This window comes from Musa acuminata, chromosome BXJ1-1, assembly GCF_036884655.1.
Source record: "Musa acuminata AAA Group cultivar baxijiao chromosome BXJ1-1, Cavendish_Baxijiao_AAA, whole genome shotgun sequence".
Lineage (NCBI taxonomy): Eukaryota > Viridiplantae > Streptophyta > Magnoliopsida > Zingiberales > Musaceae > Musa > Musa acuminata.
The window spans coordinates 23872332-23882078 of record NC_088327.1 but is presented as its reverse complement, the minus strand read 5'-3'; the positions used below and the strand labels follow the sequence as shown (position 1 = coordinate 23882078).

Genomic DNA, 9747 nt, shown 5'->3' with positions numbered 1-9747 from the left:
TAAATAAGAAAAACCCAAACCGTAAGCAGGTTTTCTTGTGGTGCCTCTTGTGCTGCTTGTGGTACATCTGACTTCAAAGCCCAGGCCCTTATTTATAGTTCCAAGACGAGACAACAAGTCTAATTTTCCCGATGTGGGACTATGGGACTTGCCAAACTAACAAATCTCCACCTTGGCATGTCCCAATAAAACTTGCTCCACCTTCTTCATAAAAGCCCTAATGGGCAATCACCAACAATGAACACCAACCAAGTCCAAGCACTTCTTGAACTTGTAAATTGAAACAGGCTTCATAAGCATATCAACTGGATTGTCCTTCGTATGAATTTTCTGAACAAGGACTTTCCCCTCAACAATGGTATCCCATTTGTATCCAACAATTTTCTTACCCGAAGGCGGCTTCACAAGATCCCATGTTCTATTCCGATGGAGAGACTCAATTTCTTCATTCATCGCAATCAATCACTTAGTGGAATTATCACAAGAAACTGCATCTGAGTAGGAAGTAGGCTCACCAACTTCACTCGTCTCTTGTGCAACAGACAAAGCATATGCAACCAAATTTGCATATCTTTGTGGTGGTCGAATATCTCTCCGTGGTCTATCCTTGGCTATGGAATATTGCTCTTCCTCTGGAACATCTGCGTCAGTAGACTCGGGACCACCTACTGGCATTCTTTGAGTAGAAGAGTTCGACTTAAAAGAATCTGAACTACCAATCTTAAGCTCCACCTACTTCTGCGTACTATCATTTGTACAACTAGTAAAATCTTCTTTGGAAGATAACATAAACAATTCATCAAAAGTAACATCTCTACTGATTATAAATTTTGGGGATTTGGGATCAGAACACCATAATCTGTATCCTTTCACCCCAGAAGCATACCCAAGGAAAATGCACTTTTTAGCCCGAGGCTCTAATTTTCCTTCATTTACATGCATGTATGCTGGGCACCGAAAAATTTTAAAATCAGAATAATCAGCAGGAGTACCTAACCAAACTTCCTCTGGAGTTTTAAAGTTAAGTGCTGTAGAAGGAGCGCGGTTGACAACGTAACAGGCCATATTAATCGCCTCTGCCCAAAAGTCCTTTGTCAACCCTGCATTTGAGATCATACACCTCGCTCTCTCCAAGAGTGTTCTGTTCATACGTTCGGCCACACCATTTTGCTGAGGCGTCATCCTAACAGTGCGATGCCGAACGATTCCTTCATTTTTGCATAATTCTTCAAAGTCACCTTCACAAAATTTCATGCCATTATCTGTTCGAAGCCGCTTAATCTGTTTACCTGTTTGTTTCTCAATCAAAGCCTTCCATTGTTTAAAGGTTAGAAAAACATCATTTTTATGCTTCAGAAAATAAACCCAAACTTTCCTGGAATAATCATCAATGAAAGTCAACATATACCTAGCACCACCCTTAGATTGAACATGAGTTGGACCCCAAAGGTCTGAATGAATATAGTCAAGAGTACCTTTCGTTTTGTGAACTGCCGGAGAAGTGAAGCTGACTCTTTTCTGCTTTCCAAAAATGTAGTGTTCACAAAAAACAAGTGGCCCAATACTCTGTCCGCAAAGTAGACCCCTTTTGCTCAATATGCTCAAACCTTTCTCGCTCATATGACCCAAACGCATATGCCATAATTTGGTGATGTCAGAATCAGACAATGATGATGACGAAATTGCAACTGAACCTGTGACAGTAGTTCCCTACAGAATATACAAGCTACCAGACCTACAAGCTTTCATAACAACAAGAGCACTTTTAGAAACTTTCATAACTCCACCTTCAGCTGTGTATTTACACCCAAGGGCCTCTAGGGTGCCTAAAGAGATGAGATTCTTTTTCAAATCAGGAACATGTCTAACATTAGTGAGCGTCCTCACAATACCATCATGCATTTTAATTCAGATTGTGCCTCTACCAACAACATCACATGCGGCATTATTGCCCATCAAAACAATTCCACCATTACAAGATTCATATGTGGAAAACAAATCCCTATTGGGACACATGTGATAAGAACAACCTGAATCTAAAATCCATTCATTTTTAGACCTCATCCTGTCATCAATAGCAGAAAAAATATTTCCAACAATCTCATCAGTTGCTATACTAACTTCAGCGGATTCAGTAGTTTTTTCAACAAATTTTTCCTTTTGCTTTAATTTATTTTTCAATTTAAAGCAATCAGATTTAATGTGCCCTATTTTATGACAGTATCTGCATTCCAAATTTCTATGTCTGGATTTAGATCTAGATTTAGATCTACTACTGTCAAATTCTCTTTTATCCATTCTCCCCCTAACAACCAGACCCTCAGCCTGATTCTCTCTACTTTCCCCAGTGATATTCCTGTCTATCTGCTCCTTAGATTTCAGTGCAGATTTAATTTCTTGATAAGAAACTGTTTCTTTTCCATAAATCAAAGTATCACGGAAATGCTTAAAAGATTGGGGAAGAGAACACAAGAGTAACAAAGCCTTATCCTCATCATCAATTTTTGCATCTATATTCTCCAAATCCATAACCAAAGAATCAAACTTATCAAGATGCGAGAGTATAGATATACCTTCAATCATCCGAAGCATATATAGTCTCTGCTTCAAGTAGAGACGATTCTCCACTGTCTTTTTCATGTACAAAGCTTTAAGCTTGTCCCACATGCTCTTAGCCGTAGTCTCCGTAGCTACCTCCCGTAAAACCTCGTCAGAGAGATTTAGAATGATGCTGGATCGGGCCTTCTTATCCATACCCGCAAGATCTTCCTTTGACGTACCATCTGGAATGTTCTCAGCACCCTGAAGTGCCAAATCAACTCCGTCTTGAACCAGAATGGCCTCCATCTTGAGTTGCCACAAGCCGAAGTTGACATTTCTGTCGAATTTCTCGACAACAATCTTTGTTATTGTCATCGTTGCCAAAAGATCCCAGAACCAGGCTCTGATACCAGTTTGTTAGAGCTAGCCCCAGGATATTTACCAAAGGGTAATTTTGGCAACACAACAAAGACAATAAAGCGGAAAGAATAAAAGCGACAAGAACAAACAAAACACCAGAACACCAGATATACGTGGTTCGGTCAATTGACTTTGACCTACATCCACGGAAGAAAGATGAGCAAATTACTACTATAAAAGAGGGACACTTACAAATGCCTTAGGAAGATGTTCCTAGGCCATAAAACACTTTCAGCTTACTAAACAAGAAAAACCCAAACCGTAAGCAGGTTTTCTTGTGGTGCCTCTTGTGCTGCCTGTGGTATATCTGACTTCAAAGCCCAGGCCCTTATTTATAGTTCCAAGACGAGACAACAAGTCTAATTTTCCCGATGTGAGACTATGGGACTTGCCAAACTAACAACTACCACTCCCGATAACTAGTTATGCTAGATCTGGAACTTCCAGGTCTATAAGTCTGGTATCAAAGAGTAAAATACTCATATAAGATATTCTTGTGGCTCAAATCTAATAACTAGATATACAATTAAGACGATAAAATTATTGTTTGATAATGACGTATTATCAACCATCCTACATTCTATGAGCGGATCAATTAGTGATAAGTCTTCACTTTTTTATTTAAATTTAGATTTAGATCTATATAGTTTTACAAATTATAATATTTATTTTTTATTTATTTGGAGAAAATAATAATAAAAAAAGGGTAAGACATAACAATTACAATGTTTTGAAAGGACTTGTAGTATTTTTTGCTCGTGAAACTAATACACTATAATTCTATTCAAAAAATTTTGAATTATAAATTATTGACTAGCTTAGTTGATAAAAATTTTGATAGATCATTGTAAAATCATATGCTCAAATTAATTCTAATTAATTCTAAAACAATCACACCCAACTCATCAAAATCCAAATGTCAAGAGAGGCATTTCCTTTTATTTATACTGCTACAAATTGACAAGAGAAACTTACATTCTTGCTGACAAATAGATCTCTGTCCCTATTAGGCAACATAATTTGATGAACCAGTTAAAAATATAAATTCTTTACCATAATATTGGTTACTAATAACATATCCAGTCATCCAGGAATGTTAAAGTGAAAGAGCCAGGAAACAACAAAGGCAAACACCACACATGCAAGCAGGAAGTTGAGAAAGCGGTGGCCTTGCCAAAAGCCCTGTGTTTCGGTTGCTTGTGTATGTGGAGCTCTTGTTGTATCAGCCTCATTTGATTGCTCAATTAACTCGGCCTCATCTGAAACCACCACATTCTGTGCAGTTGAGCCACAAATCTCACAAGTCCTGGCATGAGAAAACACATGAAAACTTTGGCAAGAAAAATTGAAAAATCAAGAGAATCCCAAAAAGGACAATCTACAAAGATAAAGCATTTTGGAAGCATTATATGAAAATAAATTGATGAAAGGATATCAAAGTAGATTATTTGTTGATGAGATAAAGCTGATTTTCATTGAATAATGTGACAAAATGGTGATAAAGATCCAAACAGGAATCTTGGAACCATATTGCATGCCCCATATTAACAAGGCTTGTTGTCTTCAGAATGCAATTACCAAGTTAGAACAAGTGTAGAGATAATCATCTAAAACAAGTAAACATAAATAGCGCAATCTATCTCTCTCATAATAAGAATGTTGAAAACTCAAAATAAGAGCTATTGAAGAAACTTGTATTTTGCTGTCTAGCATAAGAACACCCTTGTATCTCTTTGTTTGGAGCATTTGGGACAGTTTACTTTCTTGGTCTCGGCCAAAAAGATCACGGAAGGAAGTATTTGCACATGAATAGCTCTCTATCTACTGTTTTAAATAGAGGAAGTGTTAACTGCTGGCAAATATCAATTGTTTTGTTGGACAGACTTGCAATTAACCATAAAACAACTCATCCAATTTTCACTTTTTCCCCTCATCTCAAAGTTGCATCTATTTGGTGTGGGTGAAGATCTTGTATTCCCATTATTGCCGTGAATCCCCCAAGAAAGAAATGTAATGATATGATGGTACATGGTAACAATCAAGAAAAAGTGAAAAAGGGCAATGAACATAGTAGGAAAATTCAAATATGTAAGAAAATTTTCAAGTATATGTTGTACATTTAGATAACACTATTTGATACTTTATTGGAAAAATACTGGTTACAAATGACCATCCAGAAGGGAAAACTCTACTGATTACTGCTTAGCATACTGCTGATCAGTAGATCCATTCACTAGACTTGCAAATGAATAAATGCTCCAAGACTTTCATTGCTAAGCAAGAAGATTTGAGGATCATTTGTGTTCACCTTGATGCATCTCACATTGTAAATTTGATGAATGGTTATGCTGTGGTTCCATTGGCTCCTAAGGCTTAGATTGACTGACACTAAGGAAATAGATTGTAAATTTATGGTCACTCGGTCCTCTTACCTCTAGCCCATACAGCAGCTTACTTAGGGAGAATGTATAGTTTTGTCAACCATTCTGGAAGGCAAGGGCAAGAGTGCCTCCGGATTACCTTTTTGTTGCCATTTTGCAATGACCCAATGAAACTTTTTCTGGTCATAAAAAAGAGAAGATACAAGTACTAAGGGAGTTTGACATGAAAACCAAATAGGAAAAATGAGTCATAATTCAGCTTGATGGTATTAACAAGAATCCATTTCTAGAGAAATTCAAAATATTAAAGATGCAACAATAATAGCACTAAATGTATAACATGAAAAACTACAGATTGAAACCACAAAATTTCTACTAAATGAAACTCCAACAACTTCCCTTAGCCAATAAATCTTGCAAAATGTAATGGCAGGACAAATTTGCAGGTATTTAGCATTATTACAGAAATGCTATGATGTGTTTTTCGTGGTATTTGCTGACTAAATAGAAATTATATAATGAAATGATTTATAAATAATAAATAATAATCATATTGTCCTCGATAGAATTAAATGGGAGGAAAGAATCTGTGTTTGACACCCAGATAGATAGTAGAGATTGCTAGATAGATTTATTAATTTAAATAGCAAATAGATGGGTCTTGGTCTTCTCCTGACAACTTTCTATACTTTGAACTAGAATAGAAATCTCATGTACTCCAAAAACGAAAACGAAAAAGCAAAAACAAGCAAATGAAACATAGTCAAACTGAAGTTGGAGAAATAAGAACCATTGACAATACAAAACTAACAGAACCCGAGTTGAAATCAGAAACTAGAAGACATAGAATAAGTAAATTTGAAACTTGTAAAAATGATGAAGAGTGAAGACTGCAACATGAGCTCAAGGAAAGCTATCTTTTCCAAGCAGGATAGATTAAAAAAAATACAGACATTTCTGAGAACTAGCTAGGAACAAGTCAACAGCTTGATGTCATCAGCAATAAATACGCACTTCAACCAGAAACCAACCCAAGTGGCATCAATTGTGCTAGAAACGACAGAGGCTACAGGCTTATTAAGCAGAGAACAACAAAAAGGACTATCATAGACATCTGATGGGTTTTATGGAAAAATAAAAAAATTGGCACCTACAGAAAACTTAAACAGGAACCATAAAGAAAGTCTCTAAATCTTAGTCCCGGATATTTATCTTGATCTACTTCATCACTTTGATATCTCCACCAAGTTAGCTTTTTGACCAAGTTTCTGGATTCCCTACTTTATTAGTTCCTCTTATATTTTACGTCTACTTTTTCTGTCTCTCCTTCCTTTTCAAAACTAAAGAAGAATATGCTCCTTTTTTGTTCACACTTTGGGTGGCATCAAGTTCATGAAGCACCAAATACACAACAAATGAATTCTACAAAATGCCTGGGATTGGGATTTCATGCAACAAGCATTTGCATCAACTACTGATAGTTTGAGTCCCTCAAATGCAAATTTCACATCAAAGCATGTGCTGCTATAAACATTGTTCTGTTAATTTATGAAGAAAAACAGTAATGTTATAATGCCAACTGAAACATTATTTTTCTCGAGGATTTACAGAACACAGTAAGGACCAAAATATTCACATAGGAAAATATGAGAAAATAAGTTTTGCTTACTTGTTTCCTTTGATCTTGAACCATTTCTCTGCGCACAGCTTATGGGCAATAGCCAGGTCATTCTTGCAAGAGCAGCCCAGCAGAATCTGAACACCCGACTCTGGAGCAGCTTCCTCCAAGTTGAGATGGCAAATCCTGCAATCCTTATCCCCTTTCTTAATCTCCCAAATCCCACTTTCCAGGTCGCCCTGAAGGGAACGGTCCGAGACATAGGATTTACTGCCAGCCTCAGGGGATCCATCGATCTCGCAATGGGAAGCACAGGAGAAGCGCAACATGTCGGAAGCCGAACAGGTAAAACTTGAATTACATGGAGAATGCCAAGCCTCGTCCTCTGCATCAGTGAAACAGTTGATATCTTCGTCACTCTCATTCATCGGCCGAGAGCGCTGTGGCCTTCCTTCTGTATCTTGAAAGGACTTCCCTCCTTTCTTTTGCCATGAAGTACCTATTGATGGATATAAAATGGCTATTTCATCGAACACTCGATTCAAATCGTAGCAATCAGAATTCTCGAGGAAATCAAACCAATCTAAATCAACTTACAAGTGCCCAGATTCGATCTCATAAACTTCCTTTACTAGGATCCATGAAGACCTTCATGAACAGCAAAAATGAACATAGAAATCCATATTGCAAAGTGACAGAAATAGTTGCAAGCAGTATTGCAAATCTACCAAAATACGAGAACAGGATTTGAATCATATGAAGTTGACATTACTTACCACAATGCCTCAGAGAAACGCGGAAGAGGGTCGTCCAAACCTTCCTCTGTTCTATCTTGTTTGCTTCAGTTCCCTGACATGATTTCGAAAAGGAAGCAGAAACGAACAGAAGCAACAAGTGGAACGCCGAGAGAGATAAAGCCGAAAAGGCGTTAGTATAGTTGGGGCCAAGAACGGTTTCTGATGGCTTATTTCTTTCTTTTAATTTTTAAATTATTAAAAAGGATGATTTCATGAAAATATTTTTTTGTTTCTGCTTGGAATGTGTCCTTATTTTTATATTTTCAAATGGTGTCTCTAGTTTTTATAATATCCATAATATCTTTCATCGTTGCTCATTGTCTTTGCTGGTAATCATTACATTTCATATATTATTTATACCCATGCTCTCACCCTTCTTAACACTCTCTTCGCCACAAACGATGGGGTTAATGTTAGCGATGATGAGAGGCCGATGGTGAAACTTCCAAAGATAAGAATGCGCTCGAGGTTAATGAACGAGAACGAGAGTGAAAACGATAGATGAGGATGTAGAGAAAATGACGAATGAGGGTCTTATCGATAATAGTGATAGACGAGGACAAGAGCGGAGATAACGGACGAGGGTGAAGGCCGAGGCAATAAACTGTTATGGACTTAGCTGGTTTTGCTTAAGTCGTGCAGCACCGTTGCGTGTCCGTCCGCAAAGGTCAGTCTCCCCGAAGCCTCCCATTGTCCCTTAGGACCAACAAAAGAGAGAACGGGTTAGAGAGAACGCCTCAATCGGGATCCACAAGCAAACATCTCCGAAAAACACTTCATAGACAATACAAATTATAAACAGACTTTACAAGCTCTGAACAGTTGCACAACAAAGGGTAAAATGGTCCATTACAGATCAAAAATCTCTCGCACGTGTCCACATGATACAACCTTTATTTACAAGCCTGAAGAGGCCACCAACCCAACTAAAATGGGACTATTAAGCCTTCGACTGCCCCTCTACATGCTGTACAAGGCATGAACATGCCAAAAGACACGGACATACATAAGCATTACATCAAATATCTTGTTTAGAAGTTTGTCCGTGACATTCTCCCCCACTTATTCCTTCGACGTCCTCGTTGAAGCCTTTGTCGACACTACAACTCCTCGCCTTTGCTGAGTCTTCAATCTTCTGCTCCAGCTACAATGCGCCTCTTAGCTCCCAGCTACTCTCCGTTGCTGTTTTTGAGTAGTCGAACCTTTGATCCGCCATGCTGTTTCAACTAGCCAATGACTCTGACTCTAGTGTGGGGTTGGCTGAGCTGTGTTGATCCCTGTTGGTTCCTGTGTTGAATCTCGGATTTTGATGATGAAGTCAATTGTCATTTGTTATCTAATCCATATGTTGAGATAAGTGTGCAGGATTAACTACGATAAAAGTAAGAAATGCAGCAGGAGTTGCGCTGGAGTCAAGACAATGATCATGTTGGGAGTTCGAGAGTTCGACGGAAGTTCGGACAGTCGTCGGAGGTTCTGTAGGAACAAATCCGAGAAGTCCATGAGCTTGCCAAAGAAGCTCGTCGGAACTCGCCAAGTGGATTGTCGCAAGTCCAGGAGTTTGCCGGAAGTCCGTAGGAGCATCACCGAGGGTTCATCGGATGATCGACGGAAGTTCGCCGGAAGCTCACCGGAAGAAGCGATTGACGCACCAGAGCAAGTTGCAGTAAATGTCTTAGGGAATATCGTAGTTAGCACAATGATTAAGTTGGAAATGGGAGGTGATCCCATTAACTTAATCATGGGGCAATTGGGCCCCTGACAAACCCAAATTGGGCCGAATGGATCAACCCATTCGGACCTTGATTTTTGCCAGCCGGTTGAACCGCCCAAGGCAGGAGGTTGCACCGCTTGGGCTCAGTCTCCGAGCGAGACTAGCAGGTGCAACCGCTCCAGCCAGGCGGTGGCACCGCTTGGGCTCAGTCTTTGAGCGAGACTGGGCGGTGCAACCTCCCCTGACAGGAGGTGGCACCGCTTGGGCTCGGTCTCC

The 9747-nt window shown here is 38.9% G+C and overlaps 1 protein-coding gene across 1 annotated transcript; it reads right to left on the bottom strand.

The window, feature by feature from the left end:
• Positions 1–3894: 3894 nt before the first annotated feature.
• LOC104000008 (uncharacterized) lies at positions 3895–7871 on the bottom strand. Its single transcript, XM_009421936.3, has 4 exons — positions 7737–7871; positions 7558–7608; positions 7012–7459; positions 3895–4267 (listed from the first exon to the last, which is right to left on the bottom strand). Exons 2-4 carry the CDS (start codon positions 7577–7579, stop codon positions 4045–4047), a joined length of 693 nt encoding a protein of 230 aa, XP_009420211.2. The 5' UTR covers positions 7580–7608; positions 7737–7871; the 3' UTR covers positions 3895–4044.
• Positions 7872–9747: the final 1876 nt, after the last annotated feature.

What these genes read in the sequence shown, in the direction of transcription:
- LOC104000008 (XM_009421936.3), bottom strand. Translation starts at nt 7,579, where the DNA reads ATGAGATCGAATCTGGGCACTT. An exon ending in GAGATCGAATCTGGGCACTT is followed by an intron (nt 7,460 to 7,557) that starts GTAAGTTGATTT and finishes ATCCATCAATAG; the next exon opens with GTACTTCATGGCAAAAGAAA. An exon ending in TTCAAGATCAAAGGAAACAA is followed by an intron (nt 4,268 to 7,011) that starts GTAAGCAAAACT and finishes TTCTCATGCCAG; the next exon opens with GACTTGTGAGATTTGTGGCT.